We start from the raw sequence: 15,899 nt of genomic DNA, 5'->3' as shown, positions 1-15,899 counted from the left end.
AAGAAAATTCATAAATATGTGTTAACAACACAACATATTCTTGACCAAAGAGGTCAAGAGGAAAATTTTTAAAATTTTTAAAAGGGAATTTAAGAAATATCTCAAGATGAATGAAAATGAAAACACAACATTCTAAAACGTATGGGATTCAGGAAAAGAAGTATTAAGAGGGAAGTTTATAGTTTATAGTGATGAACACCTACAGTTAAAAACAAGAAAGATCGTAAATAAACAACCTAACTTGACATCTCAAGGAACCAGAAAAAGAGGACCAAACTAAGCCCAAAAAAAGCAGAAGAGAGGAAATAATGAAGATTAAAGCAGAAATAAGTGAAACAGAAAAGAGAAAAACAATTTAAATAATCAACAAAACTAAGAGTTTGTTTCTTAAAAAGATAAGCAAAATCCACAAACCCTTAGCCAGGGTTCCATATGTACTCCTGTTCTTTGTCTTATTGATTTCTGTATGATCACACTGGCTCAGGGCTGGGTACAAATGAAGTTGACACACAAATTTATTAAGTGAATTGAATGAGGCACAACACCCAGCATAGCACAGACATGTTGTAAGCGTTCAAACTACCAAATGCATTCAGCACAAATTTCTCTGGAACAAAAAGCCCTGACAGTTTATTGGTGCAAATCTAATTATATTTATTTAATTTGACATGCAATGATGAAGTAGATACATCAGTAGTCAAACCTCAGGCATCTTTTTACCTAACGTTGTCTGTCTATCTCCACAGCCAAAGAGAATGGTTCCAAGAGATTCTCCTTAGAGAAGTGCATAGGCAGCTGTGCATGCTTTATTTTGATTTATTTTGCCTTCAAAGATCCATTTGTGGCTGATTTCTCACTTCAGTGAGGTTGCCAATGAGTGTGTACAGGATAATATTGAGCCCAGGATTTCCTACCTGAGGTCACATATATAGCAAAATGCTTAAAAACATGGTCATTGTCATGACACCCACCCAGGCTAAGTCCTGACATTTCTATACATTAGTAAATGCACACAGCCTTTGTGGCCCTGGGGTTGTTACTTGTCATCCTTGACCTCTAATTTATTTATGCATAAAGAGAGGAAAATAATCATACATAAGTCATGTGGTGTAGTGAAAATTAGGAAAAGAGCATTCCTAAAACCTCTAACCTGGGCTTAATGAAATTCACCCTTCATTTCAATTCTTTCAGCTTTTTATGAAGTACTTCGTTACATGCCAAGCACTCTGCCGAGTGTTGTAATAAAACAAAGATGAGTAAGATACACACATTCTTCCCTCAAAGAACTTACAGCCTTGTAGAGAATAAAATATATGCTAAAGAGGGAAGAAAAGAAGAAAGCTAGGAATGCACACAACGTGAAACAAAATAAAGTAAAAGAAACTTGAGGAAGATTATCAAGTGAAATTTTCTTAGGTTAAATGGAAACTTGATGTATATGCCTTTTGCAAAGTTTTTTCTTCCCTTTGTCATATTTAGTATAAAATCAAAAAAACAAGCTTCTGATCCTAGCACATATGTCTGTCCAATATTTGCCCTGCTAGCCCGGCTTGCCTCATCTCTTACGATAGCCTAACTCTCCCTTTCAACAGTGAAAACATTGACATTGTTACATCATGACTTTGCTCATGCCATTCCACCTCCCTGGAGCTCCTTCCTGCCCCTCTTTTCCAGATGGGAAATTCCTCCTCATTTCCCAAGGCTCAGCTCAGCCATGATCTTCTCCACCCTCTCCAACATGAGTTCCAAGCCCCTTCTCTGGGCTTCCAGGGCACATTGATTAGAATTCCGGCAAAGCACTCAACTTTGTCCATATTTATGTATGTACTTGTCTCTCCAACTGGATTATAAGATCTTCCAGAGCAATGCCTAGGGCTGGTTCATTTTCACATCCCTGGAACCTAACATATGGGCTGGTGATAGTTGGTCCAAAGGAACCTTGGTGACACTGGCTGTCTGAACTTTTCCAATGGCAAGTTTGGTCTGGCTGCCTGATTTTAGTCAAGCCCCAGGTTTTGCCCAGGCTTGGGTGATGCTACAGAGCTTACTGCCCACTTTCAGGAACAGATGTTGGATTCTGTTACCCCCACAAGAGAGACGAAACTCTGGGAATGGAGTCACACTCAAGCACCAGAGGAGGAATCCACCATGTTGAAGCATTTATTTGTTTGGAGAAAGTGTGTGGCCAATATTTTCCACAGTCAGGTTGGAGAGTCTCTTTGGGACATTGAACTGAGAGCTGTGGCAGCTTGCTTGGAAGGCAGTAAAGGAAAATGTTATTAATTAATGATATCCTTTTTCCACCAGCAGAAGTGTGGCATTTGGAGTCAGACAGATGGGAATTTAATTTTTATTTCAGGCTTCACCTGTGTGACCTTGAAAAAGTTACTTTTCTAAGCCTCAGTATTATCTTCATCTCTGAAACAGGAATAATTGTACTTTTCCAAGAGGGTTGCTGTGAGGAATCATGGATAGACTACAGTGTAGAGTATATAGCATCTATAGTATTTAGAGTATATTATCTGACTTGGCACACAGGGTTTTTACTCAATGGCAGCAGTTGTTATTGACATAAACCTGCTTATAACACTAGTCACATGAGTCAGTCAGGGCATCTTCTGTGCTGGAATCACATATTCTGTGCAACCAACTCCCTCTTTTCAATACTCTATCACTTTCCAAAACAAAACTGCCTTGTCATAGTAATACTTTTCAAAATGACCATGTCATTACATGGGGGCTCCTTGAGATTGGCAAACCCCAACATTCTAAACCCTAACTTCAAGCAGGATACTTCTGGGAAGCTCTCAGCAAATGGCTAACGTCAGGCAGCAGTGAAGTTCTAGAATTTTCCACGTGATGATGACACTTCTTGACTTTCTATCCTCGGCAGGTATACCCACTCTTCCTATAATGTCTTCCGGGCTCCTTAACATGGTTTATAATGCCCTTTACATTGCAATCCCTAAGACTTTGTATAATTGTCTCCTCCACCTGGAGCTTTACCACTTGCTCAGCTTAACTCTCATCCTTCACTTATCTGCCATTATGACCACCTCATGGAGTCTTCACCAGCCCCACTGTTGGCCAGAGCTCAGTGTGATTGTTTTTTCAATACCCATCACTCTTTATATTACCTCTGGATTATAAATCCCCAAATGTGCAGTTTTTTAAAAAAATCTCTGGATCGAAAGGGGATAACACAAATGAATACAGAGAAGGACTGTGCCTGTTTCCAAAGCCATGATCTCTGGCAGAAGCATACTAAATGTGCCATCAACAGTGGTTGAATAGATGAATGAACATGGTTGGCAATCGCCCTTTGAGCACATCCCCTGGGAGCCATGTCGTGGGCTGGAGAGAACTCTGGATTTGGGGTCAGTGTGCCTAGTTGGAAATATCAGCTCTGCTACCTCTTCCCTGGGTAACCACAGTGAAGATACTTACTTTATAAATCATAGTCTCCTCATTTATGTAATGGGAACAAAATCCCCCCCTGCTTCACAGGTTTGCTGTCAGAATAAATGAATAAAAAACAAACAAAAAAATAACCAAAGGACCTTACACAGAGCAGGTATTTTGCCCATGATGGTGGGTCTTATTGAGATTCAAACTTGTGTTTGTGTTCAATGTGCATCTGGAAATGTGTATCTCTATGTGTGTGTGTGAGTACCTGTATTTGTCATACCAGAGAGGTCAGAATATGCTTGTAACACAATCAAATGTGGGTGCAGGAGTTTTCAGACTTTAGAGGATTGTTTAAATATTGCTCCTCTCAGCTCCATAGCTCAGTCTTGCTGCTAATGGGTTATTCACAGCGCGGGTCTTACTTTTCCCTGGTTTGATCTGAGCCACTCCCCTTGTGTTCCAGACACCAACACTAATAAAGGGAAAAAAATCCAACTTAATTGACCTAATCATATCCATGCATACAGAAAGTAGGTATTCTTGTTTTTCTCTTAATTTCCTTTGTCCTCCCCACCCCAGGCTTTTGCCTCATTTTTGTAGCTATTTTATTCATAGTTTAAATCTAGACTCTAGGTGAATAGTAAGATTTTTTTTGTTCTTTCCTGAAAGTCATGAATGCTTGTCAAGCAAAAATTGTTAGTGTTACATTATTTTCTTGGCACCAAATTGACGTTTACTGACAGATCTAGGGTAGGACAGTGCTGGTTCTGTGGCGAGGAGATTTGGGCTGCTTTCTCTGAGAGAACGTAGTAAAGGAGGCACATGACATTTGTCAGTTTTGTGAAACAGGCCCCTGCGGGTCACCTCACTCACCTGCGCGTTTTCATTTGAAGGTATTCATTTCAATCTGTTCAATATCTGTAACTATTGAGTCCTTGACATGTTGACTTTATCTGTCCCTTGGTGCCTGATACCACAGGAGGAAAAAATGACTGTAGTGAACTATATTTAAGTTCCCTGCATAGTGGCTGTGGGGTCCTTAGGCACCAGCCCTGCACCTTTGTTTCTTAATCTGCATAAATGTGTATAAAAACATCACCCTGGCCGCTAAAACTCCTGACCCAAGATAAGTGCATAACTAACTTTGGTTTCCTTTCTATTTCCTTCTGGATCTATGCTGTCTTTTCCTGAAGCACTCCCACCTGTCCACCCTCTCCTGGGTACCCTCTGAGTTGGTAGTAATGGATCCACCTGTGAGGAGCTAGGGTACTTTTCTCTAAACTCCCAACCCTTGTTGGATAGGGGTGCCGCTGTAGGGTGCTCTGCAGGTGGGCTCAATGATCGCCCACCTGGAGAAAGCCTCAGGTGAACAAGCAGAGAGATGCAGGTGCTTGAGGAAGGATGCTGTCAGCCTTCAAGAGACCCTGTCCACTTGAGCTGCAGGTGAGCACAGTGTGGGCCAGGGAGTGTGGGTGGGACATCCGCAGCTTCTGGCTGCTGCTATGTGTACCCCAGGTTGGCAGGGATCAGGAACTGTGAATAAGAAGTGATGGGAACAGAACAGAGAGCACAAGGCATGATGCTAAGAGGCAAGAGGGTAGTAGACACTCAAAAAATGTGAGTTAGACTAGGCGACCTAAGCAGTAAGCACCGATCTATAACTTTCCCTGCCAAGGTGCATGGAGCCACTGTGCAGCCCTACACAGAGTCCACCTGCAGTGTCAGTGTGGTGAGATCAAAAACAACTTTTCATGATGTCCGTGAGATTCTGTCTTTTCCGCCAACTCATTTCATTCTTAAACTATCCAACCTCTACTTCCTTAAACCAACTGGAGTGAGTCTTTGTTCCTTGCCAACAAAAAAGCCCCAGCTCAAGCCCTCATTAAGTCTGCAACCCAACCTCATGTAAACCAGAGCCTCAGGCTTTGTCATAAATGCTGGCCAGTGTTCTGCCAGGCAGCATGGTAGGGACCATGCACACTCTGGAGTCAGACCACCTGGTTTAATTTCTAACTCACTTACTTTTTTCTGTGTGACTTTGGCAAGTTACTTAACCTCTTTGTGCCTCGGTTTTCTTATCTCTAAAATGGGAATAATTATAACTACCTTATTGCATCATTCTGAAAACTTAATGAGTTAATACAAGAACACTAGCACAGAGTAGCTCTTAGTAAGTGACAGCTAGTTTTATCACTTGACTTAATTGCAATCTTGACACTCCTCTTCCCGCCTATGTGTTCAGACACAGGCCCAAAGGACCCAGGGCAACAAAGTAGGAGAGAGTAGCCACACTGGTGTAAGGCATGCACCCACAAGGGAAGTCTGCAGTGTGGGCCATTGCAGCAGAGCCCTGTAGCAGCAGAGCCTGGCTTGTAGGAATGACAGGCATTAATCCCTGCCACATACCCCAAATCAAGCATACAGTGATTTTTGTTCCAAAACCTTACTGAAATAAGGGGTGAGATTCTTACTCTAATTTTTTGAACATATCAATGGATAAGAGGAAGAACTTGAAGAGTTGATGAACTTGAAAGTTGGTGTTTTTCCAAGATTTAATGCCTCAAGTATAATCTAGGGACTTCCCTGGCGGTCCAATTGTTGAGACTCCTCATTTCCGCTGCAGGGGACACAGGCTCACTCCCTGGTTGGGGACCTAAGATCCAACCATGCCGTGTGGCGTGGACAAAATAATAATAATAATAATTAAACAAAATTTAAAAAATAAATCTAAGGAATAGTCAAGGAGGTAACAGTCTCACTGCAGCAGGAGACCACTTTGATACTTAAGAGTCTCTTAGCAGAGATTTTTGTTATTCCAGATCCTTGGGGTTTCTTTGCACATAAACGAGGGCCAGTCAAGCTGGGATAGACTCATTCTCTGCTTCGGGACACCTTGCATATATGCATCTGGGAGCTTAACTAAGTCGCTTCACGGGAACATATTAGAGGTAGACCTAAGAGTCTGCTCAGTGAGAACCCCAAGCAACCCCTCCATAAAACAGGGGTACTATGGGGCTGACACCTCTGGCAAGTGGGAACTGGCTGGCACTGTGTCACCAAGTTCAGAGACAGGATCCTATTAAGCTTCTCGATTTTTCTAGTCTCTGTTTACAACCAGCACTGCCCCTTAAGTTCCAAAAGGATAGAAATCATGTCCCTGAGACTGGAACTCTGCCCTGTTTCTTGGTCTCCTCTGCTAGACTGTGATGCTCCTTAGGCCTGAGACAGATCCCAGCCCCTCTCTCCCCCACTGGTTTATGGTCCCTGAAGGCTGAGACAGAACTGAGCTGGGAAAGTAGTTGGTGCTCAAAAACTATTTGGTGCATGTAGACACAGATGAAAGAATATGATAAAACTTCTTCTCCAGGGGCATTCACACACACGCCCCCCTCCCCACCCTCCCACCTGTAACACTCTCTCAACACTTCGTTGCCTATTGAAACTATTAATGCTTTAGATCCCAACAAGTATATAACCTCTCAGAGGAGTGAACCCAGGCTGGCCAATTAGCTAAGACCCCTTGTTATACTTTGATGCTGAACTCTGCAGCCTGTCATGATGGTTATTCATTAGTCAATTGTGTGATTGTATTTTATATCACCATCCCCTTTCCCCCACTATAAGATTCATTATGGCTAGAAAAACATCAGTTTTGCTCACCATAGCCTCTTAAGTGTCCAGCACAGTGACTGGAACATAGAAAAATTGGAAAACAACATTTTCTGAGTCAATGAATAAATGAACAAATATAAAGACTGCACGCAAAAAATATGTTTACTGCAACCCTGAGTCATAAAATGATTAAAAAGCCAACAGTCAGCTTTTATAGATCCAAGGTTGGCCAAAACCCAACTGGAGGAGAAATGGTTTAGGAAATACAGAAAAGCTTTCCAATCATCTTTGTTAAGGGGATTTTTTAGCCAGACAATTATGTTCCCTTGTTCTCCTTTCAGCAAACAGGTTTCAGAAGGGAGGTGCATTTCCAAGATGTTTGCCAATTTTATAGATGGATTTTTTTTCTAGATCTGATGAGTGAATTCTGAGTTTTTAAAAAAGAAAAAGTGGTTCAAATAGAGAGAGTTTTAGCCCACTGAAGCATTTGTTTATTGTGACATTTTTTCTTAATTGCTTTGAGAAGAATAAAGACCTTTATCATATAATTGGAGTGATGTACCCCATCAGTGTCATATGGGTGTCAATCGTAAATGTACCTGCAAGCTTTTTGAGATGGGACTAAAAATCCTCATTGTTTCCTTTATTTTTATTATTATTTTTTATGTAGCATGAACCAAATTGCCCACTTCCCCCACACACATGTTATTTTGAAGCACTGTCCATGCTCAGCACAAATTCCATATATTAACTGCAATGTTCATATAACACACCAATACAGGGGTCACTGATCTCTCTGTAAAGAGAAGTTCAAATACCAAAATGGTCTTCTTTAGGGGATGGAAAAGGCATTTTCATGCACACATTTAGCATTACATAGAAACTACCTTCCCCAAGCATATACATTTTTCTCTCTTTTTTTCACCTTATTTATGTTATTCTGAGGGACTTGGATTCATCGATTTTTACTAATCTATGCCAGTGTTTTCCAACTGGTGCTTTATCTAAAGTAATGTCTTATCTCCTTTTTTGACAGACTTCATGGTAAAGCCAGAGATTCAGTGAAAACCATTCATTCATCCCTTTGTTCAGCTGTTCGTTCATTCATCTGTTTGTTCAAATATTTGTTCATGTAGTCAAGAAAACTTGATTTAAAACCTACCACTTGTCAAGTATGGTGCCAGGCTTAGCATAGTGGTACCATGGCTCAAGATGTCCTTCATTTAACCTGGATGACGTTGATGGAGGTTTTCCTCACACAGTTGGCAGACACTGTGGTCCTTGTAGGGTTGGTCATTACCTCCATGCATCTCTCCTTTTTATACCAAAGCCTTGCATTAGGGATGCAGAAATGAATAAACTGGATGGTCTGACATCGGGTGGAAAAGGCAGGCAAGTCAACAGTCACAGCTCAATGTGGCATGTGTGAAGACGGGGCTGAGCGTAGGGGTGTGTGTGTGAGAGTGTAGGTAAAGGGCACCCCTCCCATGCTAAGGATGTAGGGGTGGAAAAGGAAGGTGACATCTGAACTCAGCATCGTCAGACAAGTATGAGTGAATGTGGTGAAGGGAGAAAAAAGGGAATTTAAGACAGGGGATCAGGTATATCTGGATTTCCACAAGTTTTTTTTTTTTTTAAGATATTTATTCAGCATCATGATCAGACTATTACATTTAGCAATCAACAGCATGGATGCAAAAAAACACAAAAAATCAAAAAAAAAAACTACACTAAAACCCTGTGTTGGAATCCTGTACACTTTCCCCAGAACAGAAACTAAAATAACCTGTTATACAATTAGTCACAAATACAGTCCTTGAGGTTTCTTTACCCATACACATGAGTATTGTCTAAAACATGTCTTCCTTGTATCAGCTAGGCACTGCCACCACCGTGCTTGGCTGAGTTCACAAATCTGTTGCAACCTGTGGCTTCCTTGTCACTTCTTGGTTCTCCTCTCCTGCTAAGCTTTGTTTCCTGGCAGTAATTAAAACCTTCTGCCACCCCCATAGCTGCTGCTGCTGCTGGAACTGCAATAGCCGCCTTGGTTTCGTGGTTTGGCAAAGTATTGGCCTCCACCACCATAGGGGCCAGAACCTCTGCTTCCAAAGTTTCCTCCTTTCATGGGTCCAAAATTTGAAGATTGATCGTTGTAATTGCCAAAATCATTGTAGCTTCTGACACCTCCAAAATTACTTCCACTACCACTACCAAAGCTGTCTCTGCCTTCTCCATTGTTATAGCTGTCATAGCTTCTGCTCCTTCCATAGCCACTGCCCTGGTTTCCATAACCCTGTCCATCACTTCCATAGCCTCTGTTTCCTCCAGAGTAACCATGGCCACCTCCTCTATAACCACCATCATTACCAAATCCATTATAGCCATCCCCACTGCCACCATATTCACCTTCATCACAGCTGCCACCAAAGCCACCTTGACCACCGAAGTCTCCTTCACAACCAAATTTGTCATTCCCACCAAAATCACCTCAGTGAACACCACCAAAGTTTCCAGAACCACTTCGACCTCTTTGGCTGGATGAAGCACTAGCCATCTCTTGCTTTGAAAGGGCTTTCCTTACTTCACAGTTATGACCATTCACTGTGCGGTATTTCTGAATGACAATCTTGTCTATAGAGTCATGGTCATCAAAAGTTATGAAAGCAAATCCTCTCTTTTTGCCACTGCCTTGGTCTGTCATGATTTCAATCACTTCAATTTTTCCCAAATGTTCAAAATAATCTCTTAGGTGATGTTCTTCAGTGTCTTCTTTAATGCCACCAGCAAAAATCTTTTTCACTGTTAAGTGGGCACCAGGTCTTTGAGAATCTTCTCTTGAGATGGCCCTCTTTGGTTCCACAACTCTTCCATCCACCTTGTGTGGCCTTGCATTCATGGTTGCGTCTACCTCCTTCACAATGGCATATGTGACAAACCCAAAGCCTCTGGAGTGCTTGGTGTTTGGATCCCTCATTACCACACGGTCTATGAGCATTCCCCTTTGCTCAAAATGGCTCCTCAGACTCTCACTGGTTGTTCCAAAGCTGAAAACTCTGATGAAGAGCTTCCACAGCTGTTGGGACTCTTTGGGAGACTCTGACTTAGACATGACAGCGGTAGACGGGGGAGACTTTAACGATGCTTACTTGGTGGCATCCACAGGCAGAAAGCAGAACACTATTCCTTTAAGAAGTAACGTTGCTGGCCTGGATCCATCATGTCCCTCGATGCCAGATCTTAAAAGCCCCAGTTCTTTCTTTCCTTTTAGGGGCTTAGTCTAGTAGAATGCTTGGCAAGGACTGAAAGTCAATTCTAGGTTGTCCAATAGGACTTATGGCAATTTTATCCCATATGTGCATTGTGCATGCCCATTATTTTATACAGAACTATAGATATGATCAATAGTTTCAAGTCATTTAGACATTATTATTTTAGTTGGAGTTTTTTTTTTAATACAGCTGTAGGCTACCTATTATTTTTTATTTTTTTAACATCTTTATTGGAGTATAATTGCTTTACAATGGTGTGTTAGTTTCTGCTTTATAACAAAGTGAATCAGTTATACATATACATATGTTCCCATATCTCTTCCCTCTTGCATCTCCCTCCCTCCCACCCTCCCTATCCCACCTCTCTATGTGGTCACAAAGCACTGAGCTGATCTCCCTGTGCTATGCGGCTGCTTCCTGCTAGCTATCTATTTTATGTTTTGTAGTGTATATATATCCATGCCATTCTCTCACTTTGTCACAGATTACCCTTCCCCCTCCCCATATCCTCAAGTCCATTCTCTAGTAGGTCTGTATCTTTATTCCCGTCTTACCCCTAGGTTCTTCATGACATTTTTTTTTCTTACACTCCATATATATGTGTTAGTATATGGTATTTGTCTTTCTCTTTTTGACTTACTTCACTCTGTATGACAGACTCTAGGTCCATCCACCTCACTACAGATAACTCAATTTCATTTCTTTTTAGGGCTGAGTAATAGTCCATTGTACATATGTGTCACATCTTCTGTATCCATTCATCCGATGATGGACACTTAGGTTGCTTCCATCTCCTGGCTATTGTAAATTGAGCTGCAATGAACATTTTGGTACATGACTCTTTGAATTATGGTTTTCTCAGGGTATATGCCCAGTAGTGGGATTGCTGGGTCATATGGTAGTTCTATTTGTATTTTTTTAAGGAAACTCCATACTGTTCTCCATAGTGGCTGTACCAATTCACATTCCAACCAGCAGTGCAAGAGTGTTCCCTTTTCTCCACACCCTCTCCAGCATTTATTGTTTCTAGATTTTTTGATGATGGCCATTCTGACTGGTGTGAGATGATATCTCATTGTAGTTTTGATTTGCATTTCTCTAATGATTAATGACGTTGACCATTCTTTCATGTGTCTGTTGTCAATCTGTATATCTGCTTTGGAGAAATGTCTATTTAGGTCTTTGGCCCATTTTTGGATTGCGTTGTTTGTTTTTTTGTTATTGAGCTGCATGAGCTGCTTGTAAATTTTGGAGATTAATCCTTTGTCAGTTGCTTCATTTGAAAATATTTTCTCCCGTTCTGAGGGTTGTCTTTTGGTCTTGTTTATGGTTTCCTTTGTTGTGCAAAAACTTTGAAGTTTCATTAGGTCCCATTAGTTTATTTTTGTTTTTATTTCCATTTCTCTAGGAGGTGGGTCAAAAAGGATCTTGCTGTAATTTATGTCATAGAGTGTTCTGCCTATGTTTTCCTCTAAGAGTTTGATAGTTTCTGGCCTTACATTTAGGTCTTTAATCCATTTTGAGCTTATTTTTGTGTATGGTGTTAGGGAGTGTTCTAATCTCATGCTTTTACATGTACCTGTCCAGTTTACCCAGCACCACTTATTGAAGAGGCTGTCCTTTCTCCATTGTACATTCCTACCTCCTTTATCCAAGATAAGGTGACCATATGTGCGTGGGTTTATCTCTGGGCTTTCTATCCTGTTGCATTGATCCATCTTTCTGTTTTTGTGCCAGTACCATACAGTCTTGATTACTATAGCTTTGTAGTATAGTCTGAAGTCAGGGAGCCTGATTCCTTCAGCTCCGTTTTTCATTCTCAAGATTGCTTTGGCTATTCAGGGTCTTTTGTGTTTCCATACAAATTGTGAAATTTTTTGTTCTAGTTCTGTGAAAAATGCCAGTGGTAGTTTGATAGGTATTGCATTGAATCTGTAGATTGTTTTTGGTAGTAGAGTCATTTTTACAATGTTTATTCTTCCAATCCAATAACACGGTATATCTCTCCATCTATTTGTATCATCTTTAATTTCTTTCATCATTGTCTCACAATTTTCTGCATACAGGTCTTTTGTCTCCTTAGGTAGGTTTATACCTAGATATTTTATTCTTCTTGTTACAATGGTAAATGTGAGTGTTTTCTTAAATTCACTTTCAGATTTTTCATCATTAGTGTATAGGAATGCTAGAGATTTCTGTTCCTTAATTTTGTGTCCTGCTACATTACCAAATTCATTGATTAGCTCTAGTAGTGTTCTGGTAGCATTTTTAGGATTCTCTATGTATAGTATCATATCATCTGCAAACAGTGACAGCTTTACTTCTTCTTTTCCTAGTTTGATTTCTTTTATTTCCTTTTCTTCTCTGATTGCTGTGGCTAAAACTTCCAAAACTATGTTGAAAAAGAGTGGTGAGAGTGGGCAACCTTGTCTTGTTCCTCATCTTAGTGGAAATGCTTTCAGTTTTTCACCATTGAGGACGATGTTGGCTGTGGATTTGTCACATATGGCCTTTATTATATTGACGAACGTTCCCTCTATGCCTACTTTCTGCAGGGTTTTTATCATAAATGGGTGTTGAATTTTGTCGAAAGCTTTCTCTGAATCTATTGAGATGATCATATGGTTTTCCTCCTTCAATTTGTTAATATGGTGTATCACATTGATTGATTTGCATATATTGAAGAATCCTTGCATTCCTGGAATAAACCCCACTTGATCATGGTGTATGATCATTTTAATGTGCTGTTGGATTCTGTTTGCTAGTATTTTGTTGAGGATTTTTGCATCTATGTTCATCAGTGATTTTGGCCTGTAGTTTTCTTTCTTTATGACATCTTTGTCTGGTTTAGGTATAAGGGTGATGGTGGCCTCATAGAATGCATTTGGGACTGTTCCTCCTTCTGCTATATTGTGGAAGAATTTGAGAAGGATAAGTGTTAGCTCTTCTCTAAATGTTTGACAGAATTTGCCTGTGAATCCATCTGGTCCTGACCTTTTGTTTGTCGGAAGATTTTTAATCACAGTCTCAATTTCAGTGCTTGTGATTGGTCTGCTTATATTTTCTGTATCTTCCTGCTTCAGCCTCAGAATGCTGTGCTTTTCTAAGAATTTGTCCATTTCTTCCAGGTTGTCCATTTTATTGGCATATAGTTGCTTTTTGTAATCTCTCATGATCCTTTGTATTTCTGCAGTGTCAGTTGTTACTTCTCCTTTTTCATTTCTACTTCTATTGATTTGAATCTTGTCCCTTTTTTTTCTTGATGAGTCTGGCTAATGGCTTATCAATTTTGTTTATCTTCTCAAAGAACCAGCTTTTAGTTTTATTGATCTTTGCTATTGTTTCCTTCATTTCATTTTCATTTATTTCTGATCTGGGATTTATGATTTCTTTCCTTCTGCTAACTTTGGGGATTTTTTGTTCTTTTTCTCTAATTTCTTTAGGTGCAACTTTAGGTTGTTTTTCGAGGTGTTTCTTGTTTCTTAAGGTAGGATTGTATTGCTATAAACTTCCCTCTTAGAACTGCTTTTGCTGCATCCCATAGGTTTTGGGCCGTCGTTTCTCCATTGTCATTTGTTTTAAGTAATTTTTGATTTCCTCTTTGATTTCTTCAGTGATCACTTCGTTATTAAGTAGGGTATTGTTTGGCCTCCATGTGTTTGTATTTTTTACAGATCTTTTCCTGTAATTGATATCTAGTCACATAGAGTTGTGGTCGGAAAAGATTCTTGATACAATTTCAATTTCCTTAAATTTACCAAGGCTTGATTTGTGACCCAAGATATTATCTATCCTGGAGAATGTTCCTTGAGCAGTTAAGAAAAATGTATATTCTGTTGTTTTTGGATGGAATGTCCTATAAATATCAATTAAGTCCATCTTGTTTAATGTTTCATTTAAAGCTTGTGTTTCCTTTTTATTTTTATTTTGAATGATCTGTCCATTGGTGAAAGTGGGTGTTAAAGTCCCTTACTATGAATGTGTTACTGTCAATTTCCCCTTTTATGGCTGTTAGTATTTGCCTTATGTATTGAGGTGCTCCTATGTTGGGTGCATAAATATTTACAATTGTTATATCTTCTTCTTGGATCGATCCCTTGATCATTATGTAGTGTCCTTCTTTGTCTCTTGTAATTGTCCTTATTTTAAAGTCTATTTTGTTTGACATGAGAATTGCTACTCCAGCTTTCTTTTGGTTTCCATTTGCATGGACTATCTTTTTCCATTCCCTCACTTTCCTTCTGTATGTGTCCCTAGGTCTGAAGTGGGTCTCTTGTAGACAGCATGTATATGGGTCTTGTCCATTCAGCCTGTCTGTGTCTTTTGGTGGGAACATTTAATCCACTTACATTTAAGGTAATTATCAATATGTAAGTTCCTATTCCCATCTTCTTAGTTGTTTTGGGTTTGTTATTGTAGGTCTTTTCCTTCTCTTGTGTTTCTTGCCTAGAGAAGTTCCTTTAGCATTTGTTGTAAAGCTGGTTTGGTGGTGCTGAACTCTCCCAGCTTTTCCTTGTCTGTAAAGTTTTTAATTTCTCCATCAAATCTGAATGAGATTCTTGCTGGGTAGAGTAATCTTGGTTGTAGGTTTTTCTTCTTCATCACTTTAAATATGTCCTGCCACTCCCTTCTGGCTTACAGAGTTTCTGATGAAAGATCAGCTGTTAACCTTATGGGGATTCCCTTGTGTGTTATTTTTCCCTTTCTGCTTTTAATATGTTTTCTTTGTATTTAATTTTTGATAGTTTGATTAGTATGTGTTTTGGCATGTTTATCCTTGGATTTATCCTGTATGGGACTCTCTGTGCTTTCTGGACTTGATTAACCATTTCCTTTCCCATATTAGGGACGTTTTCAACTATAATCTCTTCAAATATTTTCTCAGTCTCTTTCTTTTTCTCTTCTTCTTCTGGGACCCCTATAATTCCAATCTTGGTGTGTTTAATGTTGTCCCAGAGGTCTCTGAGACTGTCCTCAGTTCTTTTCATTTGTTTTTCTTTATTCTGCTCTGCAGTATTTATTTCCACTGTTTTATCTTCCAGGTCACTTATCCGTTCTTCTGCCTCAGTTATTCTGCTATTGATCCCTCCTAGAGTATTTTTCATTTCATTTATTGTGTTGTTCATCGTTGCTTTTTTCCTCTTTAGTTCTTCTATGTCCTTATTAAATGTTTCTTGCATTTTCTCTATTTTATTTCCAAGATATTGGATCATGTTTTCTGTCATTATTCTGAATTCTTTTTCAGGTAGACTGCCTATTTCCTCTTCATTTGTTAGGTCTGGTGGGTTTTTATCTTGCTCCTTCATCTGCTGTGTGTTTTTCTGTCTTCTCATTTTGCTTATCTTACTGTGTTTGGGATCTCCTTTTTTGCAGGCTTCAGGTTCTTAGTTCCCGTTGTTTTTGGTGTCTGCCCCCAGTGGCCACGTTTGGTTCAGTGGGTTGTGTAGGCTTCCTGGTGGAGGGGACTAGTGCTTGTTTTCTGGTGGATGAGGCTGGATCTTTTCTTTCTGGTGGGCAGGTCCATGTCTTGTGGTGTGTTTTGAGGTGTCTGTGGCCTTATTATGATTTTAGGCAGCCTCTCTGCTAATGGGTTGTGTTTTGTTCCTGTCT

The 15,899-nt window shown here is 40.0% G+C and overlaps 1 protein-coding gene across 1 annotated transcript; it reads right to left on the bottom strand.

Moving 5' to 3' along the window:
* Positions 1-9,007: 9,007 nt before the first annotated feature.
* Positions 9,008-10,129, bottom strand: LOC132519426 (heterogeneous nuclear ribonucleoprotein A1-like). Its single transcript, XM_060147350.1, is given in 1 exon segment — positions 9,008-10,129. A coding segment is annotated over 1 exon segment (1,122 nt).
* Between the last annotated feature and the right edge of the window lie 5,770 nt (positions 10,130-15,899).

The sequence above is a fragment of the Lagenorhynchus albirostris genome, chromosome 4, assembly GCF_949774975.1.
Source record: "Lagenorhynchus albirostris chromosome 4, mLagAlb1.1, whole genome shotgun sequence".
NCBI classification, from domain to species: Eukaryota; Metazoa; Chordata; class Mammalia; order Artiodactyla; family Delphinidae; genus Lagenorhynchus; species Lagenorhynchus albirostris.
The sequence above is the reverse complement of the archived record's forward strand: the minus strand, read 5'-3'. Positions and strand labels throughout refer to the sequence as shown.